Source organism: Crocodylus porosus, unplaced genomic scaffold (genome assembly GCF_001723895.1).
Source record: "Crocodylus porosus isolate Cpor-Errol unplaced genomic scaffold, CroPor_comp1, whole genome shotgun sequence".
Lineage (NCBI taxonomy): Eukaryota > Metazoa > Chordata > Crocodylia > Crocodylidae > Crocodylus > Crocodylus porosus.
The window spans coordinates 9,992,801-10,015,623 of record NW_017728913.1 but is presented as its reverse complement, the minus strand read 5'-3'; the positions used below and the strand labels follow the sequence as shown (position 1 = coordinate 10,015,623).

At 41.1% G+C, this 22,823-nt stretch overlaps 1 protein-coding gene across 7 annotated transcripts in view; it reads left to right on the top strand.

Moving 5' to 3' along the window:
* SH3D19 (SH3 domain containing 19) overlaps positions 1-22,823 on the top strand; it is a 138,188-nt gene that overhangs the window by 72,240 nt on the left and 43,125 nt on the right. For 4 of the 7 annotated variants that reach the window (XM_019534467.1, XM_019534465.1, XM_019534468.1 and 1 more), the window contains 4 exons: positions 11,276-11,312; positions 16,992-17,139; positions 17,411-17,615; positions 18,615-19,610. In XM_019534467.1, coding sequence (XP_019390012.1) covers positions 11,276-11,312; positions 16,992-17,139; positions 17,411-17,615; positions 18,615-19,610 — 1,386 coding nt within the window. Of the gene's footprint in view, positions 1-10,144; positions 10,186-11,275; positions 11,313-16,991; positions 17,140-17,410; positions 17,616-18,614; positions 19,611-22,823 lie in introns of all 7 variants that reach the window. The other 3 variants (XM_019534472.1, XM_019534470.1, XM_019534466.1) reach the window with 2 other exon arrangements.

The window sequence follows — 22,823 nt, the reverse complement described above, 5'->3', positions numbered from 1 at the left end:
TCTCAAGCCAAACAGGGAGGTATGATCTAATGGCCTCCAGCTTCTAACCTGGGTGACTGCAGGCATATGGCTGCATTTCCAAAATCAAATGTGAATGTGTATTCACTTGCTTATTGGTTCAATCTACACAGTTTACGCTAACTTGTGAAGATCAAATCAATTCAGCATTGGGCTTTTTGACTGTCGGTACTTAGCCTTAGTAAAACTAACATCAACCACAACATAACACAAGACATAACACAGTAATCTGCAACAAGTGAGGTAGGGGAAGTATTGCAGCTATGTCCTGCTTCTGTAAAAGCTCCCAGATAGAAGGCCATGCTCCCTTCTACAGAAGAAGGCAAAAACCTCTTCTAAGCTCAACACAGTCACTTTCCCTGATCCGTTACTCCCAGTATTAGCAACTATGCAATCCCTCATGTGGACTGGACTTGAAATAGTGAGAGGCACCACAAGCAGTACTCAAAACACATATGTAATGCTATGTTTAAAATTCAGCATCTTGTGTACGCTACTTGCTACCATTATTATTCCCATCTCACAAATGGGAAGTTGGGAGATAGAGTAAATCATCTGTCACAAGTCACAAAGAATGTGTGGCAGAGCCCAGAATTTAATCCAGATTGCCTGGGCCCCAGTCTCATGCCTTCAACCAGTGGTTCTCACCCTTTTAGTCCAGCAGGCCAGATGAGTAATGCGTGATCCCTCCATGGGCTAGATCCAGCTGGTGGACCCAGTCTGGCAACTGGGGCTTCATTCAGCTATGGAGGGAGGGGATCAGCCTGGTCCTGATTCAGCTGCATGGGGAAACGGGCTTGCCCAAACCAGCCTGGCCCTGCAGGGAGTGGGAGAGGGAAGGGGAAGGGTCATTACCAGCCTTGATCATACCTTAAGAGGGAAGGGGGCATGGCTTGGCCCCAACCTGCCTGGGCAGGTGAGAAAGAGGAGTAGCCCATCCCCATGGCAGGGGAAATGGAAGCATGGCCCAACCTTGAATCAGCTGTGCAGAGGGAGGGGACATGGTCCCTCCCTGCAGAAGGAAGGGGGCATGACCTAGCCCCAACCTGGGAGGAGGGAAAAAAACATGGCCTGACCCCGTGGAATGGAAAAGGCGGCATGGGGCAGCCCCAAACCAGCTGCACAGGGATAGGAGACATGACGTGGCCCCACAGGTAGAAGGCATGCAGCCTGGCCCCACCCTGACTATGTGAAGGGAAGGGGGCATGAGCTAGTCTGATCTGGCTGTGTATAGGAAGGGTTGTGGCCCAATTCTGACCCATCCCATAGGACTTTGGATTTTGGCAGCAGAGAGGGGTGACAGTGTGGTGGGCCAGATTTCAGTACTCTGTGGGCTGCATTTGGCTTGCGGGCCAGAGGTTAAGCACCCCTGCCTTAAATAAAAAAAAAATCACAAGATCAGTACCCAATGAATGTCTACCATTTTGTGAATCCTAAAGATATAAAGATATGTCTATATTCTATACTAAGAGAATATGCATTCTCTTAATGAACAGCTAGGTGAACAAAAAAAAGTCTAGTCCAGTGAGCCATGGCTGCTACCATGTCACATATAATAAATAACTGTGATCAAGACATTAACATCATGGGACTTATTCAAACTAGAGACACACATTCCATGATTAAAAAGAGGTATGAAAAACAGAACTTATACGTATCAAAATGGAATATGCATGGAATACATCATAATTCCATGCAGACCAGTTATCACAGATGGGCCTAAAGAAAAGCTCTATTTCTGAACATATCCCAGCTTATTTTATCCTTAATTTCAGAAACGTACAGTCTTTGCTGCAACAGTATATTTCTTTAATAATGGTAGAAACATGTCTTGTTTTGTTTTAATCTCAGCTTCTCAGTGTCTTTTATTTACAAAGACCCATGTTTGCAAGGTTTCAGTTGCTGTAACCCAAGCATAGCAGTTAAAAGGGATTGAAGCCACGAGTGCCTGCTCACGCTCCAGCTTGCACTCATTTGTGCATGCTTTCTATTTATAGCAGGAGAAGGGGGAGCCATTGGAGCTGTGTGAAATTTCAGAAAGCGTTTCATTTTGGAGGTGTTTTGGCTCATTTTGGCACCCGAAACTCTGAATCCAAAACATTTCTGAAAAAATACAAAACTATCCAAAAAGTTTCAAAAATGTTTTGGAGGCACCCCCCAGGAATTGTCCAGCACAGCCCCATAGTCCTTCTTTTAAAGTGCTGGGAGGCTGGGGCCAGGCGAGGGCCGGGCAGGACAGCCATGGGGGCTTCTCCTGTGGCTCCTGCCACCAGGGCAGAAGCAGGCACAGCCAGAAGAGCTGTGGGAGAAGCCCCCTTGGCTGCCCTGCCCATCCCCCACTTGGCCTCAGCCTCCTGGCACTTTAAAAAAAATGTTTAAAAAAATGCCCCGCACTCACCAGATGTAGCAGCAGCGATCAGGGCCTCTGAGGGTTTGTGACAAGAGCCTTCCACACAGTCAGGGGCAGTGGGGATGCCCCTCCCTCCTGGCACCCATGTGGCAGCTGCCTCATGGCGTGGGTGCAGCATGGCTGCAACCAGTGAGTGCATAGCTTTTTTTTTTTTTCCTTAGTGCCGGGAGCCTGGGACTGGGCGGGGGATGGGGCTGGGCAGGGCAGCCATGGGGGCTTCTCCCGCGGCTCTGCCCTCTGGGACAGAGGCAGGTACAACCAGAGGAGCTGTGACAGAACCTTCAGTCGCCCATCTGCCTGCCTCTCCCCAGATGATCCGAGTCAGCGCAGAAACAGCGTTGAAACTCTGAAACAGATTTGGCTAGATTGAAGTGGAACAATGATCTGAAACACCAAAATGAATCACTGTCCTTTGAAACAGCTGAATGAGACAGAGCCATTTCACACAGCCTTACAAGCAGCTAGGAAATATGGCTCCTAGTTATAACCTACCTGGGGAGATGGAAATATTTAATTGCAAGTTGTTTGACAGCCCTGCAGAATGCCTTAATAAACCTAGAATGTCATGAAGTCAGAATGGAGAAATAATAGTAAAGGGTACAACCCCTGGTTTCCTCCTCGTCTTTGCCACCAATTCCCAAACTTAATAATTGCTTTATCATCTTTTAATGAAGTCAGGGCTGTTTAGAGCTTAGATATTTATAAGTTCAGCATAAAGGGGCCCCAGATCTGGTTGGGGTCTTCAGCTACTATAATACAGTACTTTATCACATATTGATTATTTACATATTTCAGTTATTTGTATGCTTTTTCAGAGGTCAGACACATTGGCTAGCTATTCAGTTAAGTGTTGGCCGGATATTTGTATATAAGCTTTTAGCATATTTCCGTAAGCTGAAACTAGAAAAAGAAAGCCAAGGGTCAAATAATTGAAGAATGCCAAAATTGCCTGTTATGAGTGGAAATCTCTTTCAGGTAATGAATCATTTGTTTGATCTGGTGAATGGTTACATATGGCTTCTTTTTATTTTTAAGCACATTTTACTTTTTAAAGATATATTGATGTTTCCTGTCATTAACTACCATATAAGCCATCTTAGATGATTTGTTTAGTGGCATGCCTAAAAGGAGATCAGATTAGTTGCATGTGGGATTTTCTTATTATTATTCACATATATGTGGTCAAGTGTAAGGGCCCAATGGGCATAAGGTGTGATTGATCAGCAGGTGCCATATTCTTGCATCTATTTGCTAGCAAGTCTTTAATACCTGACCAAAAATAAAAAGTGTGGAGCAAATTTCAGTGAAGTGACATTATGACCAGACCTTAGACTACTCATTTCTGATCTCTTTCCCCCCACACATATCTGTTTATTGGCATAGTTTTATTTGCATAATTTTGTGTGTGTAGAGGTGGGGAAACTGCATATAACAGGTATCTACTATATATAAATACTAGTTCTGGATGTGACTGTAAACTGTATCTCACGGGAGGGTCTGGTGGCAATGTGGTGAAGCTACTTGTGGCAGGTAAGCTCATATAAAATGCCATAATGTTGCAGCCTCCAGAGTATGTGAGTATAGAGCACCTCAAAACCCTAGCTCCACTGCCTTGTGGGTATTCCTTGATTGCAAAAAGGCTATGGGATGTCACCCTGACAGAAACTTGCCTTCACAGAGGTGTTAGACAGTCAGCAGCAGTTCTTATCTGTTGCTCTTTAGCAGAAACTACAACCATTGAGGCACTAAACATTTGGACTAAGTCTGGCCTTTAGATTCTGTCTCAGTGGTCTAAAGGGGGATGGTAGGTTCTGGGCAGCCTCCATTCCTCCATACTCTTGCCTAGGTGTATGCATCAAAAGATCTTGGTGTGATGGTCGTAGACCTTTTTCATATACACCATGATCCAGAGGATCAATCATTCCCTCTTGCTATTCATACAGTAGAGCTAATGATTAATGAGTAATTCATTCAGTATTTATATGAGGAAAAATTAAACAATATAGTATGAACCATAAAGAGATATGGCTAGCTGCAGTGTCTTTCTGCCTAAACAAAAAGCAGTGTATGACATAACTAAGACTTGGAAATTTCCATTTTAACTTTTCTAGATACTAGCCGTTTAAGTCAGTGATTCGTAACCTTGTCAGAGAGTTTACAGGAGCAAGATACAGCAACACCTGCACTAGACAAAGTTCTGTGGCTTGCTTCACTGATGTCCTGTTCTGAGCCAGAAAATGAGTTGAGGGGGAAGGGAGTTGTATTAGAGTAGTATTTCTTAACCTTTTTAGACTTGAGGCACTTCTCAGAAAATGCCAGTTTAGTTTTCATTTGTTTTTTGACTACAGAAAAATAAAAAAGCAATTCTTCTGTAGCAAAGAATTCAGAAAACCAGAACAGGTAGAATGTTTTTGATACTATGGATTCCTTTTTGAAATCTCTTGGTTCACCTTTGCACATCTAACAGTGCTCTAACATCACGGTGCCATGGCACCCTGGTTGAGAATTGCTGCATTAAATACAATGGGTTTCTTAGCTCTCTCATGCTGACACTCTTCTCTGAAGAGGATGAGGAAAGTGCATGACTAGCAGGAATATATGTGGTCAAGTCTATAATTAACTGAGTTAGGAGTTGGCTCATTTTTTTTTGGGGTAGCAGGTATATATATGGTATCTTGAGCTCTTGGATTCTTACTTTTGTAGCTTAGTTTATCCACCAGAGCAGTATCTGCTATTTCTACAGTGATTCGCTACAAGAAGTACTTTGATTGAATTCATTTTAACACTTCTAGTGCTCTTCAGGGTTAGACTCTGGCATTCATACATAGTTACTCTAATACATGATGAGATTTTTCTCTAAATCAGCACTGGGGGGGAATGCCCCTCATCTGCACACGTGGAAACCTCACTAAATGTAATGCCTGTCATTAAATTGCTGCCAGAAGCAGCATATGGACAAAAATGGAAGCCAATTATAAAGTTGATTTAAATATAGCCAACCCTAAGCACAACTATAAAATACTTTTTTTTTGCAAAAGCAACCATAAAACACATGGCCCACATGGGACAAACATACCACAAAAAAAGTTAGTGCACCCCATCTAAATAAGATATATGGTAGTGCCCATTAAATGCAGATCACCTCAGTGCTGACTATTTTTACATCATGGTGACCCACAACATTACAAGCATTTTTACTTCCTCTTCACTCCCACAGCTGAGCTGTGCCTTTCTTTCCCATTTCCAATATTCCTATTTCTATACCAGCCTTAAATATCTGGCAAACATCATGAAAAAGGGCCTGAAACAATTCACCCAGAATCCCTGTGTTGGCTGTCAGCCTGTTGCATATGATTAGTGTGGCCCTGCCCTCCATAAGGTGGAGCTGGATCAGGTTGCCCTGCACCCCATCTCATGTAAATTTTTGGAGCATACCAGGACTTGTGACAAGAATACCCAGTTCCAGTCATGAGCTGGGAGCTAATTAGCACATGGCTCCTTTGCAGGGAGGGGAAAGGGAAAGTATCTGGAACATACACACATACCTAGCAGTGCTGAGCTGTGGGGTCACCATGGTTTGAAGTGCTATTGACTCCGGTGGGGACCAGTCCAATGGATTATATGGTAAATCATGAACCTTTGGTTTTAAAATAATATCATGCATAGTTTGCTCCAAAGTGCTGCTCAAAAGTGTGTTTCTGGAATATCTGCTAGACCTTGTAGTAGATTAAAAAAAAGATAATGTACATAGATTCTGGGTAAAGTAAGTGCATGGGTTCTATATGCAAAGTACTACATTCATATTTAATTTCAAGGTTATTGTTTTGAAATTTGCTCCTTAGTTGCGTGTGCTCAGGGAATGCAGGGTCCAACAGTAAGGAGAAAGGGAATGGACTTTCAGGGGAAAATTTTGGAGAGAAGTATAAAGCAAAGGGACTACTTGACCCTTCAGATTTATTTTTGCTGCTATATGGGGAGTGGGAGGGGGAGTACAAATTTAAGGTGAACCTCCAATAATTAGATTCTATACCTGGAAAATTATAACAAATTTATAAATTTTCCATATATAGTGTCTGTTTATTGGATGGTTGTCGTATAGTCAAGATTGTCTTCTATTTGAGTAAATATGGTATGTCAAGATTGCACCTACAAATATTTAGCATTCTATTGTCTGTCTTTCATAGACACACAGTTACAGTTCAGCGTCAGTTAATATAAATGCAGACTTAACCAGAAGTTGGTTCTGTTGTTCCCTAGGGTTGCATACAGTGTTTTGCTTTGCAGTAATGAAGCTCATTTCTTCAGAAAATCAGCTTCAGCCCTCAGATTCTAAAGTACTCTGCAACAATAAAGTTTCCAATTACCCCGACCTCTAGCTTTACAAAAATTGTCCAGTAAGACGTTTTGTGAAATCAGTGCTACTCTCTCTTGTTTAGTTTAGTGCATACTAAGTATCTTTGCAACCTGGATTTCCCATCATAAGCTGTTCTCCCAGACACAGTATAAATTCAGAATTACATGAACCACAAGCTGCTCCATCTCACACATATATTCTATTGACTCCCCCAATTTACTCCAGAGGTACTTGAATACTACAGTGATGAAGTCTATAGGCTGATATCCAGTGACAAGAGTAATTTCTTAGTAAATCCAGTGTACTGCATTTAAAAAAACAGGATTTGATGGCAGGAATATCTGACATACTGGTGAGAGAGCTTCATGAAACTACAGGTGGAAATATTAGCCCTCATCCTTGTTGTTTAAAACGATTAATGTTACTTTAAAATCCATTAACATCACATTTATGTAAGGTTTCTGAAGGATTTAATTGACAGAACTCATCTACTGCAACTATTTGTTAGGACTGAACAAGGTGAAAAACATAAACCTGAGCTGTGCGTTCTGGGCCTGTACTTCCTGCCAGTTTGGTAATGTTTGTGTGCAAATTTCCAATCTCTAATTAAAAAATAAATTAATTCATAAAGACCGTGGGGTTGCTAAAGCCAGTTCATAGTTTCATATTGATTTAGCAGTGGAACAGAAACAAATTGCAAGTTAGTGGGAATATGCAGTGTTTATACTCTGGAAGTGCTCAGTGCTCCAGCTGGACGGAAAATCTGAGTAGAGCTCTGAACAAATTTAGAGGTAGATGTAGTCCTTCCCTAAAGAGCTTTACATGCTGACCCTGACTGGTTTCAAGATCTAAAGTGCTTGTCAGACCTGATTTACTACTTGATGTTCTGTCATACAGGCTAGAAATTTTGCAGTGTGATTGCTTAGGCCCTATTGTAAAACGTATCTATATAGCCTGCCTTCCCCTTATCCCCAAAAATGATATGTTCCTTATGTCTCTCATACTCAAAAGGAACAAAACTGAACTCTGTTAGAACAATACAGTCTCTAAAGGGGAAAGAACAGGATGAAGAAATCCAGAAATTAAAACCAAAGTATTTTTTTAGCCTGCCAGAACAGAATACCATTTTACCACAGCACATAGAATTGAAAGCTATTTAAAAATTCTGGTTTCAAAAAAGAAACCTGTGAGCTGTAGATTTTATTTTTTTGGTTCAGAATTAATATTTAAAATATATAAGAACACACACTTGCACCTGTTGCTGTTCCAGGTAAAACATAATCTTGTTTTTCTTAAGAGTAATGAAGTGAGAATGGACAAAGGACTACTCATTTTTCTCCACTAACCACAATGTATCAAGTTTTTATTTGTCTACTACTTCTAAATATATATCCATGAACGTGTCAACACTTCTGTAGTAGTGGACGACTGAGCTGAAATAAAGGAGGCAAACATTTTACCTGGAAATATGCGACACGGGATGGAAAGAATTATGTTCTCATTTATTTCCCGATGAAAAAGCATGCTGTTTTGAACGTAAAAATGCCAACATTTGTAATGTGCAAATTGAATATGTAAGGACAAAAATAGAAGGACACTCTTAAAGGTGCCCCACAAAGGAAAAACTTGTGCCATTTTCCTACTATAAGGCTGGTCTGAGAGACCTGAAATAAATTCTTTGTTGTTAAAAAAATCCTGTTAGGTTTTTCTGTTAGAAATCCAAGTCTTGTCTACCCTAGATGTCTCTGGTTGCTTCTAAAATATCAAAATAATGAATTCACAAGGGTTATAAGACTGAAAGTTGAGACACTTAGAAAAGGAATTTCATTTTCATTAACATCTGTTCAACTCCAAAAATGTATTACCATCTTTATCACTGTAAAATCTGCAGTGCTCCCAAGTAATTAAGATTAACATATAATTGCCAGTCTCTTCCTCCTTTGCATAATAGAGTAAACTTGAAGAGGTGGTGCTTTATATTGAGTGGGTGGGGTTACCTCAATTTGTGAGATCTTTTGAAAGAGTTTAATTTGCTCTAGAATGGTCTGAGATATCTGGTTCTCCTTTTTTTTTGTTAGCTGCAGAGGTCATCAGAGATCTGTCTCCTTCATTTGGGATCCTCCCATTTTGGTTGCTTGTCTCATATCAGGTGGATTCTTGGTTAGACAGGGAAAAGTTGTCACTCAGGAAGCTGAGGTGGATCTCAGGGAGGACTTTGAATATTTGGCCTTGACTTTGTAAGTAGCCAGTTGGGAGCATGTCAGGGTCAGATGTTCAGCCTGTTTGCTGATGGGTTGAAGAGAGAGGTCTCTCTGTTCTGGTTGGAAGATAAAGCTAAGAAGGGGAATGTGTTTTTGTTGCCTGTGTGAGTAAAGGACAAGATGCTCAGGGTAGTTCTCTTACTGGGAATGAGAAGGGTTGCAAATTACCTAAAATTTTGATCCAGCTTTTTAGGAGATGGGTCAGGCTTCTACTTCTCCCCCAGTGTGCAAATCTTGTATTGCATGTGTTGATTAAAGAAAGAAGATAAGGTGGTCTAGACACTAAAGCACTTCCTAAATATTAATATATACATTCAAATAATTACCTGGCAGGGGAATGCCATGATCACGATGGTGGAAATACCCTGACAAGGTAATGCAGTTAAAATGGTACTGAGTAGTGGAGGGGTGCACCCTTGTCTGCTTGCGGACAGGACTCCCTATGTGAGCCTCATAGTTAGCTTCCCACTGGCCAGCTTCCAGTGAAAAGATCTTGGCTACACGCCAACTTTATGGAAATGGGAGACTTCTCCCTAACTTCCTTCTGTGGCCATCTGGCCAAGGGCAAGCCAAACTCGGGAGCATCCAAACCCCAAGCTTTCAGCCTTGGGCCTGCATGTAGGATGTCTACCAATGGATTTGAAAGAGTCTGAAGCCCCAGGCGGGAGTAGAGGATGTTTGCCAATAGTATGGCCATATTTGGTTCTCGAATGACTCATGGATTTGGAATTGATTTGGATGATTTGACTTGGGACATGAAAAATTTTCCTTAAAAAGATCACAAAACATTTCAAATTGGACTGCTTTTTCAGCTGAAAACAAAAAAGGTAATACAGTTGTCCTTTCCTTCTTCAGGGCAATATGTAATCTGCTGTTGTTTGCTCCAGTACTAGAAATGAAGTCTAGTTCCATTAGGTTTGATTTTTTTTAAACAAACTGTAATTTGACTGTTCCTTTGCTAAACTAGAATCTGCACTATCCTTGTATGACTAACAATGCACACCCAGCTGATCTTGGCTATTGGCATATCAGGAACTTGGTTAGTTATTTTTCTTCCTTCACGCTCTTCCTCTGCTGTAACTCCTTCTTTTTTTCCTTTAGCACTCATGAATAGTGCACATCAAAAATGCTACGTGGAAGAGGTATGTTTGTGACCCAACTGTGCCATCTTTTCCAAGTGGTGATTACAACTATGAATCTGTGGGCAGTTGTCAGCTTTAGCACAATAATTCCTCACATCTTCCAAAAAAATGCTTGCTATGCAAAGATTTCTCCAGAGGCTAACTTCTCATCTTCTTTTTTTTTTTTTATTCCAATAAATCAAATTAAATAAAGCTAAAGTGGCCATTAAAAATTATTTGAATATACATATGATAAAAAGGAGATTTTGTGTTTACGTTAAAATGGAGATTTAATTGTGTTGTGGAATTCAAAATGCAGTGGATGTAAAAATGGAAGTTACCTAACTTAGCCACTGAATGGTCAAGTTTTTTTCTTTAAATTTGATTAATTAAATACTTAAAAATGTATGCTCTGAAAAGTAGACATTGAATAAGTGGAATAACTTTTTAATAGGAAATATTAAGCAAATGTCTAGTACACCTAACAAACCGAAATAGCTCATTGGGTAAAACAACTTTTATCTTTTTAAACCCCTGCCATTAGTCCAAAACACAAAAAATTAAAAAACATTGTATTTGTTGTTTTAAAGTAAGTTAAAAAAAATCAGGCCTAGGAAAGAAACTGACAAAGGCCAAGTAGGACAAAGTTAAGATTTGTCATGCTGTTCGTAATTCATAAATATCTGAAAAATAAGAAAGCCATAAAAGTATGTCCCTGAACATCCATTTGCTTTTGTTAGTTTATAGCCTTTTTGTTGTTTTAAGCTTAATGATGTGTGTTTAATATTGTGATAGAACAGTTTTGGAGGTTTCTCCCTTCAAGTTGTTTTTGGAGTCACACATCATACCCTAAGAGATTATTAAAGCCCAGTATGTTTTAAGTTAAAATAAACATTGCTGAAGAATGGCTTCAGCTATTGGAAACTTTCCCTTTTAATACAAATAATTTTTATTTATCTATGGCCACTTTTAGAATGTCTAGTTTATGATTACATTTGATCCATAATCAGTTATTTTTATGATGGCTTTGGTAAGCATTTTGCTATTGGTTTCTTCATTTTGTAGCCGTAAGTGTCCGTATTAACTCTTATTTTTTGCTCTTTTTTAACAGCTTCTCGGACTGGTTCTGAGCAGCAGAGAGAGAGAAGGTATGACATAAGTCATTTGTATTACAAACACATGTTTTTCTTGTATTTGGGTTAGAGGTTGTTTCTCATGGCTTTCTCTTATGGTTTTCCTTTCTGTTTCTTTGTCTTAAAACACTGATGACTAGAACAAAACAAAATAATAGGTTTGGCTTAAAAATCACAGGCATTTAAAAAGATTGGGGAGTGTTGTCTTTTTGTTTTGTTAGTTTTTGAAAACTATTTTGGAACCCTATTTCCTTCTCATTGCCCCATTTGGGTGGGAACATTTCATATGAAAAGTATACACATAGACATCTCTCCCAATTTTTACAGGGGAAGGAGGAGGTCACAGTTTTCCTGTCCTAACTTGTGGAGTAGGGGAGCAGTCTTGCTCTGCTGATGCTTTTTAAAATGCCGTATTGAAAAAATATATATGGCACCATTTTTCTACTAGGGTACACTAGGCTATTGAGCTTCTGTACTGGATGCTCCCTCAGATTGGATAATTCAGCGTCCAACAGTGGCTAAGCAAGGCACAAAATTCAATAATCTGCTGATGTATTTTTCAAGCTTTTTATTCTACAGACAGCTTCAAAATAGAGAGAAATTGTAGATCACGCACCCCTTCTAGTACTTTAGATTGAGAGCTAGTTAAAAGACAGGAAACAAAGGGTAGAGTTAAATGGCCACTGTTCAGGAAAGCAAGAGGTTAGAAGTGGGTTCCCACAAAGAACTGTGGTGGGACCAGTATTTTGTTCAGCATTTTCCTCAATGACTTGGAAATGGTGGTACACAGTAAAATCTTCAAGTTTGCAGATGATACTAAATTATTCTGGGTTTTCAAATCCCAAAATGATGAAGAGGAACTGTAGAAGAAAGATCTTGCCAAGCTAAATGAGTGGGCAAAAAAAAATGTCAGGTGAACTTTAGTGTTGACAAATGCAATATAATGTGCATAGGGGAAAAAAAACCAATTCGACACATTCAGTGCTGCGATCTGAACTAGCTGTTATGACTCAGGAAAGAGGCCTTGGAGTCCTTCTAGATCCCTCAAAATGTCAGCTGAATATTCAGCAGCAACCAAAAAAGACAAATATTGGGCATCATTACAAGAAGTGACTTCCTCCCCTTGGAGCAGGGGGCTGGACTTGATGATCTCCCGAGGTCCTTTCCAGCCCTAATGTCTATGAAAATGGATGACAACATCATGGCACTATACAAATACATGGTGTACCCACATCTTGAATACTGTGTTCAGTTCTGGTCTCCCATTTCAAAAAGTGTGTAATAGAATTAGAAAAAGTACAGAGAAGGGCAGCCAAGATAATCACAGAGATGGAGCAGTCGAATAGCCTGGAGAGATTAAAAAGGCTAAGGCTCTTCAGTTTGGAACGGAGATGGATGAGGGGGATATGATAGAGGTGTATAAAATTATGAAGGGTATAGACCAGGGGTGGGCAATTATTTCAGGTGGAGGGCTGCTTAATGAGTTTTGGTGACCTTCATAAGTAGCCCTATCCCTTGACAGTTGCCCTGGCCCCTTGTTGCCATCTTGGAACCGGAAGTGCCATCCCCTAACCATTGCCACCAGAAGTCCTTCTCCTTACTGCCCAGAAATACTCCTTTGGGGAGGGGGGTTGCCATTTTAGAAGCAGAAAAACACCAAATTCTACACTAAAAGTCAAACTCCTACTATAACATTTTAATTTTATTACAAAAAGTATTTTTGTCATGATTTGTGTTTACATAATATATATATAGAGGTGATTGCATAATAACTCAAAAATAAATTCTTCAGTTTGTATATTGTGGTGTGTGTGGTGGGGTGGGGGGTGTGGTAGGATGTGGGGGGGTTGTAAGGGGTGTGGCTATGTGTGGGGGGCATGGGGTATGTTGTGGGGTTGTTATATGTGGGGGGTTGTGGGGGCAGGGTACAGGTGTGAGGGAGGTTGGGGGGGTGTGGGGACCCCCTACACTCCCCCTATGGTACAGCAACAGGTGGGGCACTCGGCGCAGGCACCGGCAGGGCATGTCTCCGGCCAGTGTTGTACATTGCAGCGAGGAGTGCAGCCTCCCCCCAGCTGTCTGTATCACCGGCACTCCCTGTCAGTCACATGCAGCCCCTGCACTTGCACAGTAGAGAGGGAAGTCCCACATGGTGGAGCCAGGTGCCTTCCCTGCCGGGGCTGCGCAGCACCAGAGAGAAGCTTCAGATGCTGGAGCTGGCTGCCAGGCAAGGGAAGCTGGGAGAGAAGCCCCAGCCGCCTTCTGCTGCAGGGCAGGGAAGGCGGCTAGCTCAAGAGCCTGAAGCTTCTTTCTGGTGCTGTGCAGCCCCGGCCGGGAAGGCACGTGGCTCCAGCATGTGGGGCTTCTCTCCTTGCTGTGTGAGTCCAGAGGCTGCACATGAGTGGCAGGGAGCGCTGGCAATACAGACAGCCGGGGGGAGGCTGCGCTTCTCTCTGCGATGTGCAGTGCTGACCCGAGTCGTGCCCCGCCAGCACCTGGACCCTGAGCTCCCCGCCTGTTGCTGCTCCCGCTGCCACTGTCTGCCGGGGCTGCGTGTCATGGGGGGAGTGTGGGGGCCCCCCCTTACCCCCTACTTTCCCTCACATGCTGCCCACCCCAGCTCTGCACTGCCACCACCCCCTGTCCCCCTAGGCACAGTCTCCACTCTGTTGCCAGCTCCAGTTCCATACTCCAGGCTTCCTCCCAGCTACAGTCCCACCCCCACTGCTTCCTTACCTGTTGCCCAGAGCCAGCAGGAGACTGGGAAAGCGAGCAGGTCCTGGGGGGCTGCAGCAGCAGCAGCCCTAAACAGAAGTAGCACGCTGGCAAGTTGGGCCCATCTGCCCACGAGGGTGGGAGCCAGGCAATAGGGTACGTTTAAAGGAGCTACAATTTGTTGGGGAGCCCCCGTAGGCCAGATGAAAGTGCTTGGTGGGCCAGATCCAGCCCATGGGCTGTATTTTGCCCACCCCTGGTGTAGACAAAGTGTCAGAATACTGGAAGTAGTGAGTAGCCACTGAAATTTGTAGGAAACAGTTTTTAAACTACCAAGATAAATTACATTTTTATGGAACCCATAGTTAACTTGTGGAACTTATTGCCACAGGAGGTTGTAGAGTCAGACAGTATAGTTAATTCAAAAAAGGGACTGGAGAAGTTAATGCATGCTGGACCTATTAATAGCTATTCAACAGAACAGTCAGTCACTGATGTTCCACAAATTGCAGCCTGAAAACTGATACCCAATGTGCAATTCTGCATCTGAGCACAGGTGGATTGGAACACATCCCTCTTGTTAGGGAACGTGATTATATTCTGCAGCTTGTATTAGTGTTATTTATACTGTGGTTAGTTGTGAATGATCACATGAATCTTTTGGTGTCTACTGCTCCCTGATTGGATAGCTATACAGAAACGTCTAACATGAGCACTCTTCTGTGAAGCCTTGAAATTAGCTTTCTGTGAATATTCATGTTACTTCAAATACAGTCTATGAATGCTTTCAGCAAATGAACACAAACAGCATAGCTGAAGCAAATTGATTTAAAAAAATGACTTAATGTTCACAGAAAATTTCTTGCAGCTTTCTGCAAGTTCTGCTTGTAATGCTGTGACACACACAGGAATCCAGACATCATTAAATTAATTTTGCATTTATATTTTCTTACTTTGGGCTTAAAGAGATCGAAAGACTATGCATATATAACCCTAATCCTGGAATGGACTCTGTTTAGTCTACTATCTAGATTTCTAGTAAACAACATTTTTTCTAAAATCTGTTTTATTGTTTCCATTATTTCTACAAAATAGTTAATAATATATGGCCTCTAATAATGGCTTTCTTAGAAGATCCCAAAGCACTTTCTACCATTTTACTGAAGGAACAAACTGAGGGACAGAGAGCCTTATCTAGTAAAGTAGTTCAGCTGAATCCTAACTTGAAGATTGTGACTACTCTAAGTCAGTAAAGCAACTCCTTTGCTTAGTTAAGCTCTTAAGTGCCTTGCTAAATAGTGGTCCGAATGCTACAGTCAGAAAGCTTAAATGTATTAATGATTTGGAGCTGGGCTGTCCAGCTGGCAGCCCAGGAATTGCATGCGGCCCGTGAGGGGTTAAGTTGTGGCCCCCAGGCAGGTACTCAGCCAGTGCTCCTCCCGTTGCTTCAGTTGCAGCAGCAACTCTCCCTCCTCCAGCTGCTCCTTCCTATCTCCACTCCAGGGGCAGAGCTAAGGGTGAGTCTAGGTTGCCTTGGGGGAGGAAAGGGGGGATCATGCCCATACAGTACAGCAACTGGTGGGGAGTGACTGGTGCAGTTGTGGGGGTGCCCAGTGAAGCCGGAAGGGGAGGGAGTGAGAATCTTTGCAATGTGCAGCCCCATGACGCAGGTGGTGGTTTAAAGTACCATGAAAAAAAATCTAAAACAATAAAATCAGCTGATAACATGGATTCACAGATGCAATTTAGCTATCTTAATGGCGATTTTTGTCACATGGACACAGGAAAAATGTAACATGGAAATAAGAGAAGTGTCACGTGGACAAGTGCCCTCATATCTCACTTGGTGCAAATCCTGCTGGTGAACCCCTCAGGGGCTTAGAAATTGGACAGGCCTGATTTCAAGGGTGGGATTGAGTGCACACTTACAAAATTTGCAGATGACACCAAGCAAAGTTGCAGATGCTTTAGAAGGCAGGGTCAGGATTCAGAATGACTGATAAATTGGAGAAATGGTCTGAAGTCAATTGCATGAAATGCAGTAAGGACAAGTGCCAAGTTCTGCACGTGGGGCAGCACAATTACAGATTGGGGAATGACTGGCTAGGCTCTACTACTGAAGAAAAGGACTAGGGGACATAAGCTGAATATGAGCCAACAGCGCGCTCTTGTTTCCAAAAAGAGCCTTGTTTAAAAATTGAATATTGGACTGTATTAATAAAAGTGTCACTGGCAAAATGAAGGAAAGTAATTCTCTCATTCTGTTCAGCACTGGTGAAGCCTTAGTTTTGGGCCTCTTACTTCAAGAAAGATGTGGAGAAATTAGGAAGAATCCAGTGTAGAGCAACTAAAATGAGGTCTTGGAAACATTTATGAGGAAAAAAACTTAACACTGCCTCCCCCCCACCCCGGTTTGTTCAGTTTGGAGAAGAGAAGAGTGAGTGTGCATTTAATAACACCTTTCAAATGCATGAAGTTATATATAACGAGGATGGAGATAGACTATTCCCTGTTACTGCAATAATAGTTATGAATTATAGCAAGGAAAATTTGGGTTGGATGTCAGGAGGAACTTTCTCATAATGAGAGTAGTTAAATATTGGAACAGGCTATTCAGTGAGGTTGTGGAATCTCTATCATTGGAATATTTTGAGAACAGGATAGACAGATGCTTGGCTGGGATGGTTTAGGCAGGAATTACCCTGACTTAAGCAGGGAATTAGACTAGATGACTTCCTGGGGTCCCTTCCAGCCCTACTTTTCTATGATTCCGGGAAGTGAGTCATTTTGAAGTCATATAAGTACCCTGTTGGTGCCCAGAAGGTGGGGCAGGGGCAGGAGCAGAGATTATGAATGAAGCTCAGGTGTCTTGACTTCCGTGTCTGTGCTCTAACTATTCAGAAACTAATGTTCTTTCAGAGTATATTTAAGCCATCATTGTAAAACTTGTTATTCAGTCATTGCCCCCACCTCTTTCAGACGTCCTGAGATTACGATAGTTGCTGCAGAACCCCTCAGGCCATCTTCCTGGTTTCCAGGTGGAAGTCATATCACGCCACAGGGATTAGGATTCCCACCTACTACCTGCCAAGCCCAGTGGAGGACAAGTGAGCTTGTTCCAGCTGAGGTGAGCTGATATAGGTATATGTATGAAAGACATGTAATTGATTTTTAGTATAAAGTTTAAAAGATGCTCAGTTGAAAGCATCAAAAATACCAGACCTTATTGTGCCCTAGAACTTGATGTGTTACCATCTATGAAAAAGACAAAACAGTTTTGGGGGATTTGGGGGAGGTTTAAATTTGTATGTGTTAATGTAAAACATCCAAATTCATAACACAGTTTTTTTAGTCTTTGTATTTGGACTTGTTAATATTTTTATTTCTCTGTTTTGTAGCTTCCACCATCCTATGAGCAAGTGATAAAAGAAATCAACCAAGTGCAAGTTCATACTACAAATAATAATAATGCTACTGCTGCTTCTAGACCTACCACTACTTCTGCTACACAAACTGACTTTCCAGAGGAAATAATCAGCCATTTGTCAAACAGTAATGTTAAAAACAACCTGTCTACTATCTGTGACTCTGAAAGTGCTCCAGGTAAGTGTTTTGTTGTCAGAGACTTCATAAGTTATATTCTGGGGATGTTGTACAAACATCACAGTAAACGTATGTTAAATAAAAATATTTCATTTATGGGGCTAGGTTTAGCTGTAAGTTATAGTTACTTCTAAAATCTGATGACCTGACATTACACTGAATCATAACTAAAACTTGTTGTTCTTTATAGTATGCTGGGCTGTGTTATATCTGTCGGCGTCTTTCACAAAACCATTACAAGTCTTTGCCCAATTCAGCAGTACTTGGTAATTGCCATGGTTATACAAGTCCAAAATCAGCCTGGTGTAGCAGGGTTGGTGTAGGTCACGACTGAATCATGTACGCTCTGGATTTAGAAAGTTACAGTACTGTTTCATGCTCTAGCCAAAAACCTCTGTTTCATGCTAGAAAACCATCAGATTTGTGAAATATCTCTCTCTGTCTCTCTCTCGATAGATAGATAGGTAGATATACAGGTTTCCCTCGCCAACCATGTTTTTAAGTGTCCACGCTTAATATTCTATATATCATTTTGGCTACCCCAGTATACAGTTTTGAGTAACCATGGGTTTCCGTGGCCACGCATCAGCCTGCCACCTGCAATTTTTCCCATAAGCCTTTTGTTTTGCCAACCACGGTTTTCCAACCACAGGAACCTTCAGGAACCTAACCCTAGCAGTTGGTGAGGGAAACCTGTGTGTGTGTATTTTGACTTTTGATGTTTCTTTGTCTGTTGAAATGAACCTTAACAAAGTAATTTTGGATTCATAACTTTCAGATTCATGCATTTTTAGAAGTGAGTAGTTCCCTTTTGAAGGGTATTTTTGTCCTGTTTATAAGGAAGAATCACAAATGTAATACAAGCAACAAAGATTTCTGAGCAAAACCACTTAGGGGGCTTGCAGCCAGAATAGTTAGCTAGGCCAAATTAGGTATCTTAAATGCGTGTTTTAAGATGTATTAGAATACAGCATGAAAACTTTATTTATTTTCTGTCAGCAGTGCAAAGTCCTCTCAAGCCTCCCAGACCTTCCTCATCTTTCTTGAATAGTAATCCTTCAGAAAATGAGACTCCTCTAATTGTCCTTGAAGCATCTGAAGAACAGAATTGCCAAAAAAATCCAGCTACTGTGATACGTCCAGTGCCAAAACCAAGATCTAAAGGCAATCTTAAACCTATAGTCAAAGCTACTCAAGGTGAAGCACAAGACAATCGGGAAGGAGTGAACAAACCTAGAGCTGAAAGGGAGGTCTCCCCAGATCAGCAACTGTCTCTCTTGGATGATAGCTTGAACAATCACGTGGTGCTGGACAGCATGAATACAGAAAGAAACCAAAATAGTATTGTTTCAAGAATCAAAGTTTTTGAATCCCAAACAAATACTGATACCTCAGGATTATCCAAAAAGCCAGAAATTGCCCCAAGGTGTTTTCCGCACAGACCTACAGTAGCTGCAAAGAAGCCAGTAGTGGCTCCAAAGCCAGGGGCAAACAGGGTTTCAGGAGAGTGGGATTCATGGACTGAAAGGAAACCAAAACCTGTCTCCAGGGAGCTGCACCCTCAGCCTCAAGAAAGTGGGAGCAGTGTCATAACCAAACCTGAATTGCCAAAGAAACCAAAGCCCAGCCTTGTAACGAGTACTAGTAATGATTTGCTTCATGCAAGGACTGGGTCAGCTTCAGAGAATGATGGACAGAAGAAATTCCCAGTTCCTGCTCCAAGGCCACTTGTTCCTAAAAAGTCACTTTATTTAGAAAATCCTGACTCTTCTTCAGCCTTACTAAAACCAGTTTCTGCTGTTCCCAGACTGTCTGTACATACCCAAGCAAAAGCCTTTCAGTCCGTGGGAGAGTTGTCTGCAACCAGTGTCCCAGCACCTACTTTGCAAAGTAAACCAGACGAGGAAGGAGATCTAATTAGTTTTGATGATGATGTTTTGCCTCCTAGTTCAGTTAGTGCAGGTAAAGAATGTATCAGTTCTGAAGCAGCTGCAGGTAAGCATAATTTATAAGGAAAGAACATTAAAAAAATTATAATCTAGATACATGTAATCCTGTGTTGTGTATTCATAGCAGCAAAAATTGGTGTGTGTAGAATTCTATCGTTCCTGTTATGTTAAGCTTCCCATGAAATTACCTAGACTTGGAGACCCAAATAACTGACCAGTGAGGTTTCCGGGCTGTGTTATTCTGAGAACATGCCAGCTGGATTTATAACTTAATAGCTTGAAAAATAAAAATTATACAAAAAAACAAATATATTCTAACTGCCTCTTCTAGAATGTATCACAGTCCCTCCTGGGCACTGGAGATATCTTGGCATTTGCTATCTAATCTATCTAGGCCTGGCATTTGGGCACCTGTGGTTCATAGTACGTTGTTCATGGGCAGTAGTGTACACACAGATATTTATTTTTCATTATGTCAAATAGAAAAGCAGCGGTGTCCACTGTGGTTTCATAGATTGGAACCAAACAGACTTAAATTGTGTGCCCCATTTGCTATTACCCATTTGCTGTTTTTCATACATAGTGTCTGTTTTTTATACAACTATAAGTTTCTTAATTAATATATCCATGTGAAATTACTGTTTTCACTCAAAAAACACTAGAATGTATGAGTCAGTTAAGGGCTTGTGTCCAGTTTTTTTAAAGGAGAGGCTTTTTTGTGATATCTTTTACTGAACCAGGTGTAGAGTTGGGAGAGATGTTGGGCAAGTTTTGAGGCAAAAAGTGCCCTTAGGCCTATGCCTGGACCATCACAGCTTCAACAACACTCCTGCCCAATTTTGTAAAGGTATTCAGGCACCTCCATAGGTGTTGACAAACGTGGGGAGGGGGAAGAAAAACGTGATTTACCGGAAGAAGCAGCACATTAATTTGACAGCATCTGTATAGATCAGATGGGCTTTTGGGTGCTTTTATCTAATAGCTGATTCAATTGGCTATTTGATAAAAATGCATCACTAAAGTGCCCAATCTATAAAGACGTTGGGTGAGCCAGGTCCAACTAACGGGATGCCTCTTCTGGGCATCTGCTGGGCTCGGTGCAGGGGCACATGGAGTTTAAAGTAAAGCACCTTTTTTATTTTACGTCTGTAAGGAGCCCATATGCCTAAGTACCCAAAGAGATGGATTTGTGATTCCCATTAAAGTCTTGCAAACTCAGGTTTCTTCTCATCAGCATGTTCTGGTAACAATCTGTCAATGGGCCTTATAACACAATCATTTTCAAGCAGAATTCTCCATTGTAAACTGTGGTGAGGGTTCTGCTTGAAAGCAATAGGATGGAAAGGCCCATGGTGTATGAGATCTATTTCTAAAAACATAAGAGATGGGAAATATATTGACAGAGAACGAGAAAGAAAAGCTATACATTTTTTAGCTGTTTAGTTTTACTTATTAGGCACTGCAGGTCTCTGAAAACAGATACATAAATACTGCATTGCTGTCACATTAAATCTATATTTATTAATGGCTGTGAGGGCCTGTGCTTTCATTATAATTTGTGTGTTGAATAATTAGATCAAGTTTTTTATTTACTACCTCTTCCTTTCTATACTGAGGCAGTAACTTGAGGGCAGATTTAGGAAAGAAACTGTGGAAGGTTCTTGCACGTTATAGTTCAGTACTGCTGAGAATGACAACATACATAATGTATTTTGGAACTGCTTTGATGCATTTGCTAACAGACTACTTTTTAAGGGCTGATTCAGCATTCTGTTTGCAATGGAATATGTTGCAAAATAGCATAGATAGGAGTTCTTCCCTGCAGGAAAAGTTTTGTGCCCTGAAGAAAGAGAATCTCGAATGACTCAAGAAATACTTCCTAGTACCTTCCAAGAAAATTAGGACTGGTGATGACAGACTATGAATGGAGCTATGTCCATTCATGTTTGCCCAGAGGGGCTTTCAGTACAATACCACTGTAGCCACTGTGCACATGAAGGTCTCAGAAATAGAACTCCAAAGCAGATAAAACAAAAAAGACAACATTGATTTTTTTTTTCAGATGAATAAAAGAACAAAGATAGACAAATTAGAGGTGCCCTCACAAAGAGGCAAAATTCTTATATTTAAAAATACTTAACAAGGAAAATAAAATCCTAGCTACACATACATACTACAGAGTTCCCCAACTGTTCAGAAAGGTTAAATAAATATTAAATCTCACATTTGAACCAAAATCCTGTGATCCCACTGAGTGTTGCCAGAGGAAACAGTACTCGCCTGGATAACAGAAAGAGCACTACCCTGTTTATCTTTTTGATATCTAAACTGTTCCTTTTCATAGGTAAAGATAAAATAGTTCAGTTTTTTATGGTTAACATTTAGTTGCATAATCCAAAATTTAATTTAACAGATGAATAGTTGTCAGACTCCTCCCAGAAGTAGCTGGAATGATTTTATTAACACAGCAAGAAGGCTTCTTTGCTCACCCTGTCCTCATCTGCTAAAGAGAAAAGGATCTGACTGTGTTCTTGCTTGACACCAGTGCAAATAAGGATTACCTCCAAAGAAAGCAATACATTTTCCTAGCTGAAATGTTTTGCAGTCAGGATCACAAGCTCATTTCCTATTTCTTCTACTTCTTTCTGGTAATACATGGTGTTATTTCTAGCACTGTGTTGACAAAAGAGCCACAGAAAACCTGCCTACTTGTTAAAAAATAAAATAAAATCTGGTGACATATTGCACTGATATTAGGTATTCCCCACGTTTCCATAGGAACCTCTTAGGATTTGCAAAATGAATCCACAGTGAAATGCTTTGTAAGGGCAGGAAAAGCAGCTGTAATCTTGCTCCCAGTTTCCCAGACCTTTGGATTTATTATGAATAATGACATAGCAAAATGACAGGGCTCCACTTGTTGCTATGACAACCCTAGAACAGTCTTCTGAGCAGTGTTTGAGATGCAGCACTAACCCCCTGTTCGTAAAAGTCCAATTTTAAATAGAATATTTAAATGTGCAGAAATTTTAATACTTTTGAAATGCAACTGGAATCTGTTTGTCTGCGAGTTCGATTATTGGTGTTACAATTAGGGCTACACTGCTGCTTTGGCTAAAGGAGGCTGAAAACGTAATGCAGGGAACAGTTCTACAGACAGAAAGTGAGTTAAGCAAAATATACCACATGATGAAACGCTCTGGTTCTACAAAAAAATTCAACCAGCTTGCTTAAAAACTAATTCAGATATCAATAACAT